The sequence below is a fragment of the Ochotona princeps genome, chromosome 16, assembly GCF_030435755.1.
Source record: "Ochotona princeps isolate mOchPri1 chromosome 16, mOchPri1.hap1, whole genome shotgun sequence".
NCBI lineage: Eukaryota > Metazoa > Chordata > Mammalia > Lagomorpha > Ochotonidae > Ochotona > Ochotona princeps.
Window position 1 is genome coordinate 53,887,666 of NC_080847.1, and position 19,047 is coordinate 53,906,712.

Sequence of the window (19,047 nt, forward strand, 5' to 3'; positions counted from 1 at the left end):
TGGGGCAAGAGGGGTCACCCAGACAGGTTGCAAAAACTCCGATGGACAAGACCTCCTTAGCACAATCCAGGGGCAACAGGAACATGGAGGGAAGATTGGTGCCAAGAGAGTAGGAGGGGGCATACGGGGTGGATTTAGAACCTTCTAGGCCATGGCCAATGTTAGCGTCCACGGGGGATGGGGACGTGGCTGGATGAAATACAAGTGACTGTTACCTTTGAATTTCAGAGAAGCAAGGAGAGAACTTTAGCACAGGTATATCCCACGTAGCATTTGGGATATACTTAGACCAAATGTTGTTCTTGCTTTTTTTGTTTTTAACAATAAAATACCAGTTATCTGAAGTTCAAATGTCACTGAGCTTCTGTTTATTTTTTGTCTGTTAATGAAGGAACTGATTGTAAGCAGAGGAGGGTCCTTCGGACTTTCTGCTTGCCGCTGGAGGGGCAGGAAGGGGGGAAGGATGTGCCTGGTGAGCCGCTGTCTGAGCGGGAGGCGGTGGTGACTGGGATAGGGTGAGAGAGCACGGCGTGGGGAGAGACGATTGATTCCAGACAAATGGCATTCGAGGGCACGGCCTCTACCTAGTGTCTCAGCTGCTGTAGCAGAGAGAGTGATGGCCCCCCAGGTTGGAGGCATTGGACCGGGTCAGCCGTATGGGAGCCTTCCAAGGAGCAGGTGGGATGACGCCCATCAGTGGCCGCAGCGCTGACCACGATGGGGCCACCAGCTGGGCAGTGTGGGCAACCTCGGGGCTGAGAGAGGCTGACCTCTGATCTCCAAAGCCCAGGGAAGGACGTGTGGGCACCTTTTTCTGGATTCCTGATGCCCCTTAAAGCCGAGAGAATGCCCTGGTGTGGTTCTCTATGGAACTTCGGGTCTGTTCTGTTTTTATGCTTCTGGACTTTGAAGCTAGTGCCCGAGGCCAGGCTCGGCCTTCTGGTCTACCTCATCCGGCTGGGCAGCCTGGCCCTATCAGTGACTGCTCATATTAACCCGGGGGACATGGCTCGGGGGCTTAACCGCCTGCCCCTTCACACAGTCACAGGACATGGCCACCAGCTTGCTGCTCCAGAATTGTACCTGCGGGGGGTGGGGAAGCTTGTCTATCACATGGCAGGGGATGAGGATTGCCGTCTGTACTCCAGGAAAGCACCTGACCCAGAATTCTCCCAGCAAGCTACCGAGTCGGGCTATGTGTGGTGGATGCGATGTTAGGCCCAGGGAGGGGACCGTTGTCTGCCTGAGACCATACAGCCAGGAAATGCAACAGCCAGACTGCTTTCCAGCGAACTGGATTCCAATGCTGGCCACCATTCATGCTCAAGCTGGTCCCCCCTCCTCCAAATGACACTTCTTCCAAGGAGCCCTCCCTGATTACTCATGTCCCCCCTCCTCTATCCCAGGGATGTGTTATTCACTGCCCAAGGACAGAGCTGGACCCCTCTCACCTCTGGTTCTCCTCTCACGCAATGCCCAGACCCCTACTGCCTTCCTGGCAGCCCGCAAGCTCCCTGACAGAGGGCATAGTTTTCTTGCCATTTCTATCAGATTTGTGCAAACACCTGGGGAGCACCTGCCCAGCCGGCCTCCACCCATTCTCCATTCTGTTTGCTCCAGAATTCTTTCAGAGTGAGAGTGTCTCACAATCAGCCTTTTTGTTTGTTGGTTTGTTTAAAAAAAAAAGTCACGGGACCTGTCAAATGTATTTCTTGTGAGATTTAGTGTAAGATTCCCTGGATAACTAAAAAAGAAATCAATTTTGTTGTTGTTGTAATTGTTCCTTTGTTGTTTCTAAGTTTATTTATGTGGGTCTTTTTAAAAAAAACAATAAAATATTGATTTTCTGAAGTTTTCACAAAACTAGTAATGATGTCTTTTTAAAAAAGATTTATTTTTATTTGAAAGGTCTATTTTTTTCTTTCTTTCCTAAAGACATTGCAAAGGTAGATTTTTAAAAACATCTTTTTAAAAAAGATTGACTTATTGGGCTTGGCACAGTAGCCTAGCAGCAAAAGCCCTTTCCCTGCATGTACCGTGCCAGGATCCCATGTGGGAACTGATTCTAATCCCGGCAGCTCCACTTCCCATCCAGCTCCCTGCTTGTGGCCTGGGAAAGCAGTCGAGGAAAGCCCAACGACTTGGGACTCTGCACCTGCGTGGGAGACCCGGAAGAAGTTCCTGGCTCCTGGCTTCGGATCGGCGTAGCACCAGCCGTTGCAGTCACTTGGGGAGTGCATCATCGGATGGAAGATCTTCCTCTCTTTGTCTCTCCTCCTCTCTGTATATCTGACTTTCCAGTAAAAATAAATCTTAAAAAGCAAACAAAAAGGAAAAAACACCGGGGTGGGTGCAGAGACAGAGGTTTGGGTCAGTTCAAGTCCCGGCCGTTGCACTTCGGATGCAGCCCCTGGTTAACGTGCCTGGAAGGGCAGTGGAGGAGGGTCCCACGCCCTCGAGCCCCTGCACCCACGCGGAGCACACGGGGAAAGCTCCTGGCTTCAGACCAGCCCTGTCCCGGCCAATGTGGCCCTCTGGGGTGTGAGTGACCAGGCAGACGACCAGCTCGCTCTGTCCCCCTCTCCTCTGGGTAGCTCTGCCTTTCCAATACAATAGGAACAGATATTTTAAGGAAGCACACATCTGTCTTGAGCATCTGTGTGTACAGTAGGGAGCGCATGTTTATGCACCTTATGCATACCTTTGTCCGTCTTCTCGCCAACAACCTTGAAGCTAACCCTGACCTCGACCCAGGACACTGACGCAGCTGTCACCTCAACACGCCCGCCGGCCCGAAAGGGCGCGCGCGTCACCGCAGCGGGAGCGCGCTGTGCGCAGGCGCGGTTTGAGCTTTGGCCCGCCCGCGTCTCTTGATTGGCTTCTCTGCTTGCGGGGGGCGGGGTTTTGACGCAGTTGGCGGCGTGCGCAGGCGCAGGACCGGTTTGGGACCCGGAAGTGGAAGCGCTGGCGGCGGTCAGTGAGGTGAGGGCAGCGGTCAGGGCCGGCGTGGGGCGACTCGGGGGTCGCGTGGGCGGCAGCCGAGCCTGGGCGTCGCAGGGAGAGCATGGGGGAGCCGGGAATGGGGGTGCAGATGGGCAAGTGGGGCGGCCCCGAGGGCGGCGGGTGCAGGGAGGGTATGGGGGAGCCCGGAATGGGGGCACAGGATGGGCAAGTGGGGCGGCCCCGAGGGCGACGGGTGCAGGGAGGGCATGGGGGAGACCCAGACCTGAGCCTCCTCCTCCGCCTGCTCTGTTGCACCTCTCCAAGCTCCGCAGCTGGGCGACCTGGCACGTTCACAGCACGTGTGCATTCTGGAAAGACTAGATTTCACAACTTTTGCACCAACAGACACTCATTGCACCAGTCACAATCTCTGCGAACTTTTGTCTTTAGACATTTATTTTTATTGGAAAGAAAAAGAGATCTTTCATTCCATTCAGCGATTCACTCCCCAACGGCTGGAGCTGAGCTGATCTGAAGCCAGAGCCAGGAGCTTCTTCTGGGTCTCCCACACAGGTGCAGGTCCCAAGGTTTTGGGCTGTTCTCGACAACTTTCCCAGGCCACAAGCAGGGAGCTGGATGGGAAGTGGGGCCGCCGGGATTAGACCCGGTGCTTGTATGGGATCCTGGGGTGTGTAAGGCGAGGACTCCAACTGCTAGGCTACTGTGCTGGACCCTGCACATATATATTTTAGTGTGCCCAAGAAGCAAAGGGTTGAAGAGAGCTGACCTCCTCCCTCATGGGGAGCAAAGAAGCACAGTGGGTCATCCATTGTCACTTGCCCTACCTGTTGGGGGGGGGGCAGGGAGGTCCTACAGCCTAACCAACAGAGCCCTGTGGGCTGGAGAGGAACGCGGTTACTGTTAGCAAAGGGAGACATGCCAGCAGGGCCAGGTTTCCAGCATCCAGAAGTGCCTTCTCCCTGCTGGTACCCACCCCCCCATGAGGCCCTGCCACTGGTCAGCCATACCACCTGTTGCCCTTCCTCCTGTGTCAGGCCAGGCATGCCCATAGTCCCCCACTCCAGGCTGTCCTCTGGGCAGGCAGCTCTTTGGGGCTCCCTGGTAAGCCGGGATGGTTGCTTGTAGTGTCCCAGCCCAGACTGACTGTGGCCATGTGTGAGGGTTCTGAGGGCCTTTCTGTGGAACAGGCTTTCCTAAGGGTTGGTAAATACGGTTGATGGTCTTTTCTCTTCTCCCCACCTTTCCAGGGCCAGGAAACCCCAGGGTGAACCTGCGTCCATTTCGGCAGCCATCACGAGGTACCCCCTGTGGCTGGCCACTGGCTCAGGCAGGCTCCTGGCCACCCATGCGGCCATGCGCGGGGCGGACAGCTAGTTCTATGAAGAGAATGTGCGGCCACCTGTTGCTTGGTGCCCCAAGCGGGGAATGGCCGAGAGCCCGGCGGTCTTTGTGGTGGCCACCGAGGCTGGTTTCATGATGGCGCAGTGACTGGCAGCATGCCTCCTCCCCGGACAAAGGATGCCAGGGACCACCGAGAGCACCGTCGCCGGGCTCCCGATGAGGAAGAGGCCCGGGAGAAATGGGACTGGAACTGCCCCGAGACACGACGCCTGCTGGAGGACGCCTTCTTCTCAGATGAGGGTTATATCCGGCAGGGCTCCGAGGAGTGCCAGCGCTTCTGGGCTTTCTTTGAACGGCTGCAGAGGTTCCAGAGCCTCAGGGTCCCCCAGAGCGAGGCGCGAGAGCCGAGACACCCTTGTGCCAACGTCCCGGCCCTGGCCGACCTCCCGCGTACCTACGACGCACGTTACCGCATCAATCTCTCGGTGCTGGACCCCAAGGTGCGTGGCTCATGGGAGCTGGGCCGCCGCCCGCCGCCCGCCAGGGTGTCCGAGTTCCGCCGCGCACTGGTGCACTACTTGGACTTCGTGCAGAAGCAGGCGTTTGCGCGGCTGGCGAAGCTGCAGCGGGAACGGGCTGCACTCCCCATAGCCCAGTATGGGCAGCGCATCCTACAGACCCTGCGGGAGCACCAGGTGGTGGTGGTGGCCGGTGACACGGGCTGTGGCAAGTCCACTCAGGTGCCCCAGTACCTGCTGGCTGCCGGCTTCAGCCACGTGGCCTGCACCCAGCCCCGGAGAATCGCCTGCATCTCCCTGGCCAAGCGTGTGGGCTACGAGAGCCTCAGTCAGTACGGCTCGCAGGTGCGTGGGACCCGGCCACCCAGGACTCTGGGGGCAGGTGGGGGGCTTCCCGGGACCCCATAGTGCCAGTGGCCAGAGGCTGAGCCCTCCCTCTTTCGACTCAGAGATGATTCCTATAGAACTTTCTATCTGGGTCTGTGTTATAGTCTAAAAGGAAAAAGTGCTAGCATAAAGCCAGTGTAATAATATATATATATATTTTTTAAGATTTATTTTTATTGGAAAGGCAGATTTACAGAGAGAGGGAGAGACAGAGAGGTCTTCCATCTGCTAGTTCACTCCCCTAATATCAGCAATGGCCAGAGCTGAGTTGATCTGAAGCCAGGAGCCAGGAACTTCTTCCGGGTCTCCCATGCAGGTGCAGGGTCCCAAGGCTTTAGGCTATCCTCGACTGCTTTCCGAGGCCACCAGCAGGGAGCTGGATGAGAAGCGGAGCAGCCGGGATATGAACCAGCACCCTTATGGGACCCCAGCGCTTGGAGGTGGAAGATTAGCCAGTTGAGTCATCACAGCAGGCCCAATCACAGACTGTTTTGGTGATAAATGGATTCATGCACTCTGTCCTCTCGTGTCCCCTGGGGTCTCAGAGTCCTCTGCCCACAGCGCAGGGCACCGGGTTCTTTGCTATAGCCGCACTTAAGTACCTTCATGGACATGCTAGCAAGGGATTGTCACGAATGGAGAGAGAACAAGAGACACTCTCCATCTGCTGGCTCAGTGTCCCCATGGCTGTGACCAGGAGCGCCGGCCCAGGAGTCAGGAGCCTCTTCCGGATCTCCCACTGTGGGCGCAGGGGCCCAAGCAACGGGGTATCCGCTGCCTTCCCCGGCCTCAAGCCGGGAGCTGGAGTAGAAGTGGAGCATCTGGGCCTTGAACCAGCCCCCATGTGGAATGCTGGTACTGTGATCAGCGGCTCTACCTACTCTGTCACAGAGCCGCCCGTCCTGTGAGATTTTTGAATATGCCTTATCTTTGTGCTTTCTGTTCTCGGGGACCTGAGGGGTTCCATCTCTGGCTCCTAGCAATGGGGCTGTCATGAACACTGTGGCCGGTCTTTGGTTCACGTTTGCTGGGGAGGTTTGTGGGAGGAGGGCGGCTTTAGTGTAAGCAGATAGCACTCCGTCCGTTTCCTGGGGTTTGTAGCAGGTTCCACTCCCACCAGCAGTGTGCTGCCATGTCACTGTGGCGCAGGCCCATCTCTCCTGGAGGGTGCCGGGTGGCTCCCACTGTGACAGGCAGCTCCCAGGGGACCTGGCCATGCACCTGCCAGCCTTCGGAGCCCCCTTCTATGTATGGGGCCCATTCACAGCTTTTTCCCACTTGTACTTTGCCATGGTCTTTTTTTTTTTTCAGTATATTTATTTTTATTGGAAAGGCAGATTTACAGACAGAAGGAGAGACAGATCTCCCATCCATCGGGTGGTTGTCCCCCATCCCAGGGTACGAGGACAGTTGGGAGCCTGGGTGTGGCTTCTCTTCTTATTTCCCCACTTCCCCCACGTACAGGAAGGAAAAAAGAATGTGGAAACAATGGCCCCACCCGCTTTCCTCTAGCCGTTGACCCTTCACACCCTAAGTAACTATGTAAAAATCATCCAAAAAAAAAAAAAAAAAAAAACCCCTTCCATCCACTGCTTTACTCCCCAAGTGGCCACAATGGCCAGAGTTGGGCTCATCCAAAGCCAGGAGCTTCTTCTGGGTCTCCCACATAGGTTCAGGGTCCCAAGGCTTTGAGCTGTCCTCTGCTGCTTTCCCAGGCCACAAGCAGGGAGCTGGATGGGAAGTGGAGCAGCCGGGACACGAACCAAGAGACTTTCATGTCTGGAGGCAGTGGTGTGGCACAGTGGGCTGGGTGCTGCTTAGGATGCAAACATTCGCTCTCGGAGGTCCCGGGATCCAGTCCCTCCTCCGCTGCTGAACCAGCCTACTGCTGGCACGGACCCTGGCAGGCCGCAGGTGATGGCTCACGTCCTTGGGCCCCTGACGCCCACTTCGGAGATTGGATTTCCTGGCCACTGACTTTGGCCTGGCCGAGCCCTGACTGTTGTGGCCTTCTGGGGGAGTGAATCTGTAGATGGAAGATGCGTACGTGTATATCAAATAAGTCAATACATGATTACTAGTGTGATTAACATGCATAGGGTTCAGTGGCATCTAGGAGAGGAAAAAGCAAGTTCCTAAGGGATATATTTGGCACTGGACTTGCCTGAGGTCAACGCCACTAAGGGGTTGAGATGGGAATTCCTCCCAAGCATGTTGGCGGGCTGAGGGGCTGGGGCCTGGGCCCCCTCCGCACCACGCCTCTCCTCCCTCGCCCCCGCCCCAGGTCGGCTACCAGATCCGCTTCGAGAGCACGCGGTCCGCGGCCACCAAGATCGTGTTCCTGACGGTGGGGCTGCTCCTGCGCCAGATCCAGCGGGAGCCCCGCCTGCCGCAGTACCAGGTCCTGATCGTCGACGAGGTCCACGAGCGGCACCTGCACAACGACTTCCTGTTGGGCATCCTGCGCCGCCTGCTCCCCCAGCGGCCCGACCTCAAGGTCGTCCTCATGTCGGCCACCATCAACATCACACTCTTCTCCAGCTACTTCGGGGATGCGCCCGTGGTGCAGGTGCCGGGAAGGCTGTTCCCCATCAAGGTGGGTGCTCCCCCGTTCCCATCATGCTCCCCCAGCACCCCCGTGCCTGCTCCCATCACAGTGGGGGCTCCCTCGGCACCTGACTTGCTCCCTGGCCACGTCCGGGCTGGTGCTGCTCTCGTAAAGAGCTGTATCCCTGAGCAGTGCCCCCCTCCTGTGTTGGCAAGGCTCCAGGTCAACAGCCACGTGTTTGTTAGGGGAAGAGCCAAGCTGGTGACAAAATGAGTCCCATCCAGGCTCTGCTCAGCTGGTATCTGTCCCTGGTGTCACAGTCTGGCCAGTCCAGGTGGCGGAATGGCTGTGTTCCCTGTGGACGCTCAGGACCCGGGCTCCCCTATCTGCCTTATCGTCTTGGGGAAGAGGCAGGTGCCAGCCTTGGGCCTGTTCTGTGTGCCCTTGGACCTCTGCCTGTGTCCCTGCTGTCTCGGGGGAGAGGGACAGGTGCCGGCCTTGGGTCTGTGCTATGTGTCCCAGGTCCTTGGTCTGTGTCCTTGCCGGATGCTGGTGGCATTCTCCCCCTTGACCCCAGGGGTGGGGCGGCAGGCCCCCTGTCACTGAGAACTGGGGGCTGCCCCCATTTGCACTGCAGTCAGACCAGGAGGGGCTCTGTGGTCCTCCGCTGGTTCTGCCACACATTTGTCTTGTAAGTAGCTGTAAAGGGTGCTGGTTCCATCACCAACAGCGGCTTTGCTGTGTGGAGTTGTCATGAGTCTGTGTGTCCAAAGTGCCCGGCCCCGTTGGCTTTTACCGATTACACACGCCTGCATGGCATGAAAGTGTGACACCTCCCGGGTCGCTTCTACTCAGTCCCACGCGGGTGGTGCTGTCTGCTGCCAGGCTGCCCCGCGGCTCCCTGACTGCCCAGGCCTGGCTGTCTCGTCACAGGTGGTCTACCAGCCACAGGAGGTGGAGCCGGCCACGTCCAAGTCGGAGAAGCTGGACCCACGTCCCTTCCTGAGGGTCCTGGAGGCCATTGACAAGAAGTACGCGCCTGAGGAGCGGGGGGACCTCCTGGTCTTCCTCAGCGGCATGGCAGAGATCAGCGCCGTCCTGGAGGCCGCCCAGACCTACGCCAGCCACACGCAGCGCTGGGTGGTGCTGCCACTGCACAGCGCCCTCTCGGTGGCCGACCAGGACAAGGTGAGGCGCCAGGCCAGGGGCTAGGGGCCGGGGTTCCAGCAAGCCCGTGGTGCGGCCCCGTGGATTACGCTACCACTTGCGACGCTGGTATCCCGTGTTGGTGTTCTGGCTCAAGTTCTACTGCTTCGTTTCCAGCTCGCTGCTAATGCAGCTGGGGAGGCAGCAGAAAATAGCCCAAGTGCTTGGGTCCCCGCACCCGCAGGGGAGACCTGGATGGAGTTCCAGGCTCCTGGCTTCTGCGTGGCCCTCGCTTGGCTGTTGTAGTCACTTGGGGAGTGCATCAGGGTATGGAAAAGTCTTTCCCTGTTGCTCTGGCTTTCAAATAGATGCATCACTGTGTCTTTTTTTTTTTTTTTTAAGATTTATTCATTTTATTACAGCCAGATATACACAGAGGAGGAGAGACAGAGAGGAAGATCTTCCGTCCGATGATTCACTCCCCAAGTGAGCTGCAACGGGCCGGTGCGCGCCGATCCGAAGCCAGAAACCAGGAACCTCTTCCAGGTCTCCCACATGGGTGCAGTGTCCCAATGCATTGGGCCGTCCTCGACTGCTTTCCCAGGCCACAAGCAGGGAGCTGGATGGGAAGTGGAGCTGCCGGGATTAGAACCGGCACCCATATGGGATCCCGGGGCTTTCAAGGCGAGGACTTTAGCCGCTAGGCCACACCGCTGGGCCCATCACTGTGTCTTAAGAAGTGACCAAGGGTAGTTTTGTGGTATAGCTGTTAAGGTACCACGTGGGATGCCCACACAGGAGTGCCTGGAGTCCCGGGGTTCAGGTCCCAGCCCTTTCCCAGTTGTAGCTTCCTGCTTCCACAGACTCTGGAAGGGTGCAGGCCATGGCTCCTGTGTGGGGGTCCCCTGGCTTTAGCCTGGCCTGACCCTGGCTGTTGGGGCATCCGGGGAGCGAACCAGTAAGTGCGGAGTCTCCATATGTCGGTGTGCTGCCTGGAGGTCGGTGGATTTTACACCCTCACTGTAGCCACTGAGCCTAATCCTGACCACACAGCAGAGCCCCTGCAAGACCCACTGTGGCGCCTGGCATTCCTCCCGGGGCACTGGTTAGCCACAGGAAGGCTTTGAGCAAGGGGTGAGGGCATGGCCGATCATACTGTAATCGATCTTTCGGTCCGCTGTGTGAGGATAAGAGACCAGAAGCTTGGGGGGTGGGTTAGAGGGGAGAAGGTATGATCAGGGCAGAGGAATTCAGGAGATGTCAGTGAGGGTCAGGCGGGCGGGTGGCCGGGGCAGCCAGGGCACGGGTGGTGCTGAGCCGTCTCCAGGGGGCACTGTGTGGGGGTAGGGTCAACAGAGGTGCTGCGGCTGTGCTGGACGCATGGGCGTGCGGTGTCCGCGGGGTGTGTCCGTGTCAGTTGGGGTCAGGTGCCACCACCTCCCTTCGCCCAGGTGTTTGACGTGGCCCCGCCTGGCGTCCGGAAGTGCATCCTCTCCACCAACATTGCCGAGACCTCGGTCACCATCGATGGGATCCGCTTTGTGGTTGATTCTGGTAAGGATGGCCCCCCCCCCCTTCGCCCCCCGAAGAAGAGAGGGGAGTTCCCGACCGAGGTGGGCAGAGCAGAGGCCCAGGGCTGTGGAGCCGGGCAGCTGCTGCTTGCTTGTTCTCAGACCCTTCTCCCTGCTGACTGCCGAGAACCCCTCATTCCTGGGGCGCCCTCGCTGCCCTCACTGGGGGACTGAGTCTCCCCAGCAGGGAGGCCCCCCCGATTCGCTCTAGGAGCCATTCCTCTCCTCCCTCCGCTGTTGTGACTTCGTGTTGCCAGCAGGTGCGGGACAAGTCAGCGTGGGCCGGTGCTTAGGAGCCCCCAGGCCGACCCAGCCCAGTTCACAGCTGCCCACGGACCAGGAAGTGCTTTTCTGGCCTGTGGCCTACCCCAGCCAGCTCCTAAGGACGGAGCAAGTTCACACCCGTGGTCGGCCCAGGGTGATACGGGCGGTGACAGAGCTGACTCTGGTGCTGCTAGTGGAAACATACCCACTCAGGTGTAGACACGGCCACGTGGGGCGCGGCACACACACCCGGTTTCTTGTTGCACCCCTCTTCCCGGCCAGGCAAGGTGAAGGAGATGAGCTATGACCCACAGGCCAAGCTGCAGCGGCTGCAGGAATTCTGGATCAGCCAGGCCAGTGCCGAGCAGCGCAAGGGCCGGGCGGGCCGCACGGGCCCCGGGGTCTGCTTCCGCCTCTACGCCGAGTCCGACTACGATGCCTTTGTGCCCTACCCCGTCCCAGAGATCCGGCGGGTGGCCTTGGATGCCCTAGTGCTACAGGTGAGGGGCGGGCAGTGCCTGCAGGTGCCATGGCACCAGGGTTTCTCGGAACATCTTTGCTTGGGTCTCAGAGGCTAGGCTGGCACAGCAGGGTCAGGTCTCAGTGGGCCCAGAGCGGGGTGGGGCGGCAGCACAGGAGCACGGGCCAGGCCGCCCAGCAGGTGCACCTGTGTGCTGGGGAGCTGTCAGGGGCCCCACCTGACCGGGTTGGCTGGTAGTGAAGGCTGTGGGGTCTGCCACAGGCTCACAGTGCCAGTATCCCGCTGATAACGCTGTGGCAGCGTTCAGTGAAAACAAAAGGCTGCTTGTGGTGCAGCGCCTGGATTCTGTGACCCGCTGGCTCCTGCCGGATGTGACGAGAGCCGCGAGGAGGCCACCCCCCACTTGTCTGGGTGACTCAGCCTGCCGTGTTGCAGCTCCTGTGAGGGGGAGGAGGATGGGGCCAGTGAGGACACCCGCGTTTCCACCTCCTGACTAGCTTCCTGCCAGTGCAGCCCCTGGGAGGCAGGGGGGACGGTTCAGGTCACTGGGTCCCTGACAGCTGTGCAGGAGAGCTGGACCACAGCCTGTACCATGCCTCTGTCCTGGGGCTTCGGAAGTCACGTGTTTGCAACCCCTGAGCGACACCCCTTTTGCCCCATGGCTTACATGTGCCCGGGGCTCGGGCTGGGGCTTTGATCTCATTCCAGATGAAGAGCATGAACGTGGGGGACCCCCGCACCTTCCCCTTCATTGAGCCCCCACCTACCACGAGCCTGGAAACAGCCATCCTCTACCTGCGGGACCAGGGGGCGTTGGACAGCTCTGAGACCCTAACCCCCATCGGGGCCTTGCTGGCTCAGCTGCCTGTGGATGTGGTCATTGGTGAGGAGCCCTGGGGGTCTCACGGCCGGGTGTGTCCCTGCCCCAGGCCCACAAGGGTGCTGGGCTGGCCCTGGTCCACAAGCAGGGTGGAGGGTGAAGCCCCTGCCACCCTACCACGGGCTGCGTGCTATGAGGAGAGCAGAAGGCGGCAGGGCCAGGGGTCCCTGAAACCATGCCCTCAGGGCACAGCCGCCCCCCTGCTGGCTCCCGATCAGGCCTTGTGGCTGGAGGGGATGCCAAGGATGGACTCATCCCAGGAGTTGGGTTCAGGCAGGGCCTGGAGAGGCTGGGTCCGTGGAGCGGCGTCCTCCAGCCCTGTCACACAGCGCTGCAGTGTTCGCTCTGGGACTGGTGCTGCATGGCCCAGAGAGGGCTGCGGAGTCAGGAGTGAGGATTTATCCTGGGGGACCTGTGGACCCCCGACCCCGGCACTCTCACCCCTGACCTCTGGCACACCGTTGGTGTAGCAGGCGTCCCCGCCCTGGGTAGGTGTGACCTGAGGCGCCCGCTGGAGGGCTGTTCCAGGGAACCAAAGGCGGAGGTCCTGGCGGCAGATGTCAGGTGACCCAGTCCGCCTGGAGGACTGTCTGATCCAGGTGCGTTCATGCGGCCACCTGGACAGGGTCAGGCAGGTGACAGCCCACAATCACCCAGGCACGGCTGTCCTGGGTGCCCTGCACTCCCCTGCCCAGCCTGTCCCCACCCTGTGTCACAACGCAGCCACCTCTTCCCCTCCGTGCTCCTGAGTCATTGCTGCCCTCAGGGGTCATTGCAGCCCTCAGGGGTCATTGCTGACCATGCCCGTTCTTCCAGCCAGCCGCTCTGCTGCCGGCACTGTATTGTCCACCCATGCAGGATCCCCCCCACGACCCTGCCAACACCTTTGACGCGTGGAAAGCCCGTGGGCTCCAGCCCAGGCCAGGGCTAGGCCTACCTGGCCCTGATGCTCAGCTTGGCAGCTCCCACAGCTAGGAGGCGGCTGAGGCCCTGGGCCAGGCGTCCTCTGTACCTGTCATGGTTGTTTCTCAGAGCAGCCCTGGGAGCACTCAGCAGTCAGCTCGTCTTTTAGACAGGAAGCAGCAGCCTAGCGGGATGCAGGGACTTGCCCCGTCAGAGCCGTGGGCCTGGCTTTCCCGCCCAGCTTTGTCGAACCAGCACAGCCATGGGGTGGGCTCTCAGCCTGAAGTCTGGGAGACAGTTGGACATGGACGTGATGCGCAGGCCACGGTCAGGGGCAGGCAGCCAGGGCCCGGGCTCCCCCAAGGGGCGCCTCACAGACAGGACATTTGGTCATATCAGGGTCGTCCTCCTTGCCCCATCCTCCTCCACCTTCACCCTTGAGTTGGACAAAGATGGCAGAAGAGTCCTTTGGCCGGAGTTAGTACTTGCCGTGTGCCAGAGCCAGCCAGGTGCGACTGGAGCTCAGGGTGGGTGCCAGGAGGGGGTGGCAGCTGGCATGCAGGACCTGGAACTGTGGCAGCACTGTCTCTTCTAACCATGGTGCTGGGGTGGGCGTCAGGTGTCCCAGCAGCCCAGGATGTGAGGCTGCCCCTCGCTCTCAAGGGTCAAGGGGGCCAGGGGGGTGGTCCCCGGCTTGGAGGCTCAGCTATGCCCACCTGCCCACCCACCCACCCGCCAGGGAAGATGCTGATCCTAGGCTCCATGTTCAGCCTGGCCGAGCCCGTGCTCAGCGTGGCGGCTGCCCTCAGTGTCCAGTCGCCCTTCACCCGCAGCGCCCAGAGCAGCCTGGAGGGTGTGGCGGCACGGCGGCCACTGGAGAGCGACCACGGTGACCCCTTCACGCTCCTCAACATCTTCAACGCCTGGGTGCAGGTGAGGCCGCCGGCAGCGCCCGCCAACTCCGTTCATCCCACTCGGAGTGGGGCCGTCTGCACCTCCTGGGGTGTCAACTCCCTCCCAGCCCTCCCACTGGGCCCTGGGGTGTCTCTGAAGCCCTCAGTGCCATCTGGAGGACGGTCATAGTCCTGGTATGGCCTCTGTGCCCTGAGCCCCTGCCCCAGCCCGTGGCTGGTCACTGTTGGTGACCACAGCGTAGAGCTGGGAGACTGACCAGACCCTAAACAGAAACCCCTGAGAGGGCTGAGAGCATCCACAGCGGGTGGTCTAGGAAGGCTTCCTGGAGGAGGGAGTCCTGCAGCTGACAGGTTGCCCACCTCCTCATGTCCTCCAGTGGGTGGGGTTTGGGCTTGTGCTAGGTCAGCCCCTCCAAATCCCCCTTGCGCCCCTGCGTCACCAGCTGGACCCTGACCTTGATACCTGCTGCCACCCATTCCCCCCCAGGTGAAGTCTGAACGCAGCAGGAACTCCCGCAAGTGGTGTCGCCGCCACGGCGTGGAGGAGCACCGGCTGTACGAGATGGCCAACCTGCGACGCCAGTTCAAGGTGAGGCGGGGAGCCGTCCTGGGAAGAAGAGCCTCCACCTCCGGACCAGGGAGACAGCCGCAGCCCCTGGGGAGGACCCTGGAGCATGCGCCTCCAGCCCCCCTGCGGCCCTGTGGGAACCGGGGCAGGGGCAGGCCTCGGCCGTGGCTGTGCGGCCGACTCCAGAGCCCTCACAGCCCTCCGAGCCTCTCACACTGCCCCCCACCCCCCACGCCCCCCCAGGAGCTGCTGCAGGACCACGGGCTGCTGGCCGAGGCCCAGGCGCCGGAGGACAGCTACCACCGGCTGCAGCAGCGCCGCGAGCGCCAGGCCCTGCACCAGCTGAAGCGGCAGCACGAGGAGGGCGCAGGGCGCAGGCGCAAGGTGCTGCGGCTGCAGGGGGACCCGGCCGAGGACTCCAGCGACGATGACGGGCATGCTGGCCGGATCTCCCAGGGCGCCGAGGGCGATGTGGACATCCAGGTAGGACGGGTGGTGTTGCCCGGAAAGGAGAGGACGTGTAGGTCCTAACCCAGCCCCCTGGGCGGCCAGGCAAGTTCCCAGCCCCCACCTCCCTGCACCCTGCTCCGTGTCTCCCCAGGATGTGAAATTCAAGCTGCGGCACAACTTGGCACAGCTGCAGGCAGCTGCCAGTGCCACGCAGGACCTGACGCGGGAGCAGATGGCCCTGCTGAAGCTGGTGCTGGGCCGGGGCCTGTACCCGCAGCTGGCCGTGCCAGACCCGCTCAACAGCGGCCGCAAGGACTCCGACCAGGTGCGTCTCTGGGTTTGGCTGTCACAGCTCTGGGAACGCGGCCCTGGCTCTGCCTTAGTGGTGCTCACGGCCCAGTGGTGCAGCAGACACATCCAGAGTTATACCCCTCTGGGGCAGGGCTGGGGGGCAGTCACTCTCCCTAGGTGGTCAGAGAGGTCTTCCTGGAGGAGGGAGACCCGGAGAAGCTCCTGGGCAGTGGGAAGGGCAGCTCCGAGAGACCTGCGCCCCACCTCACACCCCTCTTGCGCCCTACCTCGCACCCCTGCAGATTTTCCACACACAGGCCAAGCAGGGCACCGTGCTGCACCCCACCTGCGTCTTCACCAACAGCCCCGAGGTGCTGCACACCCAGGAGCAGGAGGCTGGTGGCGGTGAGGGGGACCAAGGTATGGGATCCCGGCTGGGAGGGGTCCCCGTCCCAGCTGGGGAGACAGTGGCCTCAGGAACCCTGCACCCACTGGGCCTGTCGCTCGCTTCCCACACACCCGTGCTTTGTGACGTGGAACTCCAGGAACAACCTCGGGAGTGGCCCTGCTCCAGGCCTTGCCTCCCCCCGCCACTCTACCAGCCTGGCTGTGCCCGAGGAGCATGGGGGTCAGGAGCCCTATCCCCCCACCCCCCATTCTCTGTCCTGGCCCAGAGCTCTCTGGTGTGGTGGCAGTGGCTGGCCTGGTGGGCACCGGCCCAGGGTCCCTGCTGCTCCTTCCAGTTCCCCACGGACTCTGGGCAGTCTGGGCAGCCCTGTCCTGCACGTAGGACAGAGACGGGCAGGAAAGGCTGAGTGACGCGCCTGGCCCCATAGCTGCGAGTCCCAGCGGGACCCTCTGCTGCTTGGTTCTGTTGGTTAATCCATTCCTTGGAAAGGGACAGTGACAGGGAGAGGCAGCTCTGTCCACCACTGGCTTGCTGCCTGAATGGCCACAGGGACCAGCCAGCCGCCACGCTGACCGCACAGCTGGCTCTGCACCCCGTAGCACCAGGGCCACGTGTGACCGTGGCTGGAGCCTGCCGATTTCTTCCCCTTGGGCTATGGTGATCACAGATGGTTTCCCAGGACCCCGCACAGGTTGTGCATGCGAAGCGCTAAGGCGGGGCTGCGGGTGGGCTCATCCGTCCTCTTCACCTTCCAGGGGACAAGAATAGGATGAGCAGCAGGCACCAGCTCCTGGCCTTCGTGTCCCTGCTGGAGACCAACAAGCCCTACCTGGTCAACTGTATGCGCATCCCCGCCCTGCAGGTGCGGCCCTGCCCGCCCCACCCCGGGGCTGCCTGCAGGGTGGGGAGTGGGAGGGACTGTCACAAGACCTCTGTCCTCTGTCCACCCGCGGAGGCGCTGGAAACAGGGAAGACAGGTGGCAGGCTATCAGGGGGACGGATGGATGGACAGAGGGCAGCGGGCGGGAGCCAGGCAGGTGGCAGTCTCCAGCCCCTCCCACCCACTGCCCACTGTTCCCTGGCCCTTCCAGTCCCTGCTGCTGTTCAGCCGCTCCCTGGACACCAATGGTGACTGCTCCCGCCTGGTGGCTGACGGCTGGCTGGAGCTGCAGCTGCTGGACAGCGAGAGCGCCGCGCGGCTCCTGGCGGCTGCCCTGCGGCTCCGTGCCCACTGGGAAAGCACCCTGGACCGACAGCTGGCTCACCAGGCCCGGCGGCAGCAGGAGCGGCAGCGCCTGGAGGAGGAGCAGGAGGCTGTGCCCATCAGCCGCAAGGAGGTGGCGGCCCTGAGCAGGGAACTGCTGCAGTTCATGGCGTCCAAGGTAGCCCTGCGCACACGCCTGTCCATGCGCCCGCCTCTCGCAGGCCACAGGCTCGGGAAGGCTTCTCTTCCGGTCACTGGGGGCCGGCGTGCCTGGGGGTGTTCAGGCCAGAGAGGCTGCTGCCGTGCCCCTGACACCCAGCTAGCAGGTGCTGCCCCCTGGCCCTGCCACCTACAGAGGCCAAGGAGGCACCTGCTGCGTGCAGGGCGCAGTTTGGGGTGTTTGTGTAAGAGAGGATGACCCCGCAAAACAGACTTGAACCCAGTCCCCCAGCTCTTTGAGCTGATTTCCTGGAGGGGTGGTGAGGCTGGCGGAGAGGCGGGCAGGCTTCAGGCGTAGCTGGACCCAGGAGCTCACCAGTGGCCGGCGTCTGGGTCTGTCCACCCCCTAGGTTCCCTACAGCCTGCGGCGGCTCACGGGGCTGGAGGTGCAGAACCTCTACGTGGGACCCCAGACCGTCCCAGCAGCCCCCAGCCTCCCCGGCCTCTTCGGCAGCTCCACCCTGGCCCCCCACCCCACCAAGGGGGGCTACGCCGTCACCGAGTTCCTCACCTACAACTGCCTCACGGTGAGCAAGACACCGCTCACATTCAGATGTGGTCCAGGGCCACGGGGGGGCGGGGCGGGGCGGGGCGGCGTCCTGACCCCCCAACTCCCTGCCTGCCCACAGAGTGACACCGACCTCTACAGCGACTGCCTACGAAGCTTCTGGACTTGCCCGCAGTGCGGCCTACACGCGCCGCTCACACCGCTGGAGCGCATCGCCCACGAGCACGCCTGTCCCCAGGCCCCGCAGGCCGGCACCCCAGGCAAGCGCCCGGCCGCCACGCTGGCCACGTGTCTGTGTCTGTCCATCCCCAAGGGCCCACCGTGGGGCACCTTGGGCTGGGGGGCAGACTCCCCAAAGGCAGGTACAGGTTTGGGGGTGGCAGCACCCGGCGAGATCCCCCCCTCAAGCCTTCCTCCCTTTCCCTCCCTCTAGGGGCTGAAGAGGCGGCCCCCGAGCCCACCCCGAAGCCCTCGGCCCTGCAGCGGCCCTACCACTGTGAGGTCTGCCAGAAGGACTTCCTGTTCACGCCCACTGAGGTGCTGCGACACCGGAAGCAGCACGTGTGAGCCCGTCTGGCCCGGGCTGGGACTGCTCCTTCCGGAGGTCTGGAGTGGGACCGACTCCTGTCCAGGAAGCTGCCCCGGCTGGCTTTGCGCGCCCCGGAGTGTGGGTGACCGGCTGAGCAAGGACCCTGGGGTGGGCAGCAGTGGGAGAGTGCCCCTGGGGCTGCGGTGCCCGCCGACTCAGCCTGGCAGGCCCCACCTGCTCCTGGACCTTCCCGAGGCCTGGGAGTGCTGGCGACTGGAGAGTTCTCTGATCCTCTCCCTTTCTGTTTCAAATAAATGTTATTTTTGAAAGATTTATTAGTTTGAAAGGCAAGAGTTAGACAGCTTCCATTCACTGGTTTATTCCCCAAATGGCTGCAACAGGCGGAGCTGAGCTGGTCTGAAGCGAGAATCTGGGAACTCCAGCTGGGTCTCCTGCTCAGGTGCAGGGACTTAAGATATTCGGGCCGTCCTCGGCTGCCCTCCCAGGTGCATCAGCAGGGAGCTGGCTCAAAAGTGGAGCAGCCGGGACTTGAACTGGCACCCGCGTGGGATGCTTTGGTACCAGGTATGACAGGAGATATGACTGTGCTGCATGTTGGCTCCAAGCGAGACCCTTTCTGGTGGCGGCTCTGACACTGCTGTCTGGGGCTGGAGCTGCTCCCAGCCTGCCGCTGGGGTCCCTGCCTCTCCCCATGGTCACAGCCCTGGGCCCCACAAAGTGACCTGTGGGCAGGTGGAGTGGCCCTTGGGGACTCGGATATCAGTCTCCCACAGCCTGAGCGTCATTATCACAGATGCAAGCTCACCTAGACGCACCTGCTCCTGGAGGGCCCCCTTAGGCTCAGCCATGGGACACACTGCACCCTGCCCACCCTGGGATCGCAACCCACCACTCCCTCTGCCAACGGTCCCCACCCACCCACACCAGGCTA

The 19,047-nt window shown here is 61.5% G+C and overlaps 1 protein-coding gene across 1 annotated transcript; it reads left to right on the top strand.

Moving 5' to 3' along the window:
* The first annotated feature begins 4,359 nt into the window (after positions 1-4,359).
* On the top strand, positions 4,360-18,426 carry DHX34 (DExH-box helicase 34). The gene is made up of 16 exons (XM_004597033.2): positions 4,360-5,168; positions 7,495-7,806; positions 8,692-8,946; positions 10,356-10,458; positions 11,022-11,239; positions 11,929-12,103; positions 13,743-13,936; positions 14,405-14,506; positions 14,729-14,968; positions 15,087-15,260; positions 15,529-15,646; positions 16,391-16,497; positions 16,727-17,017; positions 17,409-17,585; positions 17,688-17,826; positions 18,000-18,426. Exons 1-16 carry the CDS (start codon positions 4,461-4,463, stop codon positions 18,131-18,133), a joined length of 3,447 nt encoding a protein of 1,148 aa, XP_004597090.2. The 5' UTR covers positions 4,360-4,460; the 3' UTR covers positions 18,134-18,426.
* Positions 18,427-19,047: the final 621 nt, after the last annotated feature.

Bases quoted from the DNA above. Each gene is read 5' to 3' on its own strand.
- DHX34 (XM_004597033.2), top strand. From the start codon at position 4,461: ATGCCTCCTCCCCGGACAAAGGATGCCAGGGACCACCGAGAGCACCGT. The intron at 7,807-8,691 runs GTGGGTGCTCCC...GTCTCGTCACAG, and splicing joins GAAGGCTGTTCCCCATCAAG to GTGGTCTACCAGCCACAGGA. The intron at 11,240-11,928 runs GTGAGGGGCGGG...ATCTCATTCCAG, and splicing joins TGGATGCCCTAGTGCTACAG to ATGAAGAGCATGAACGTGGG.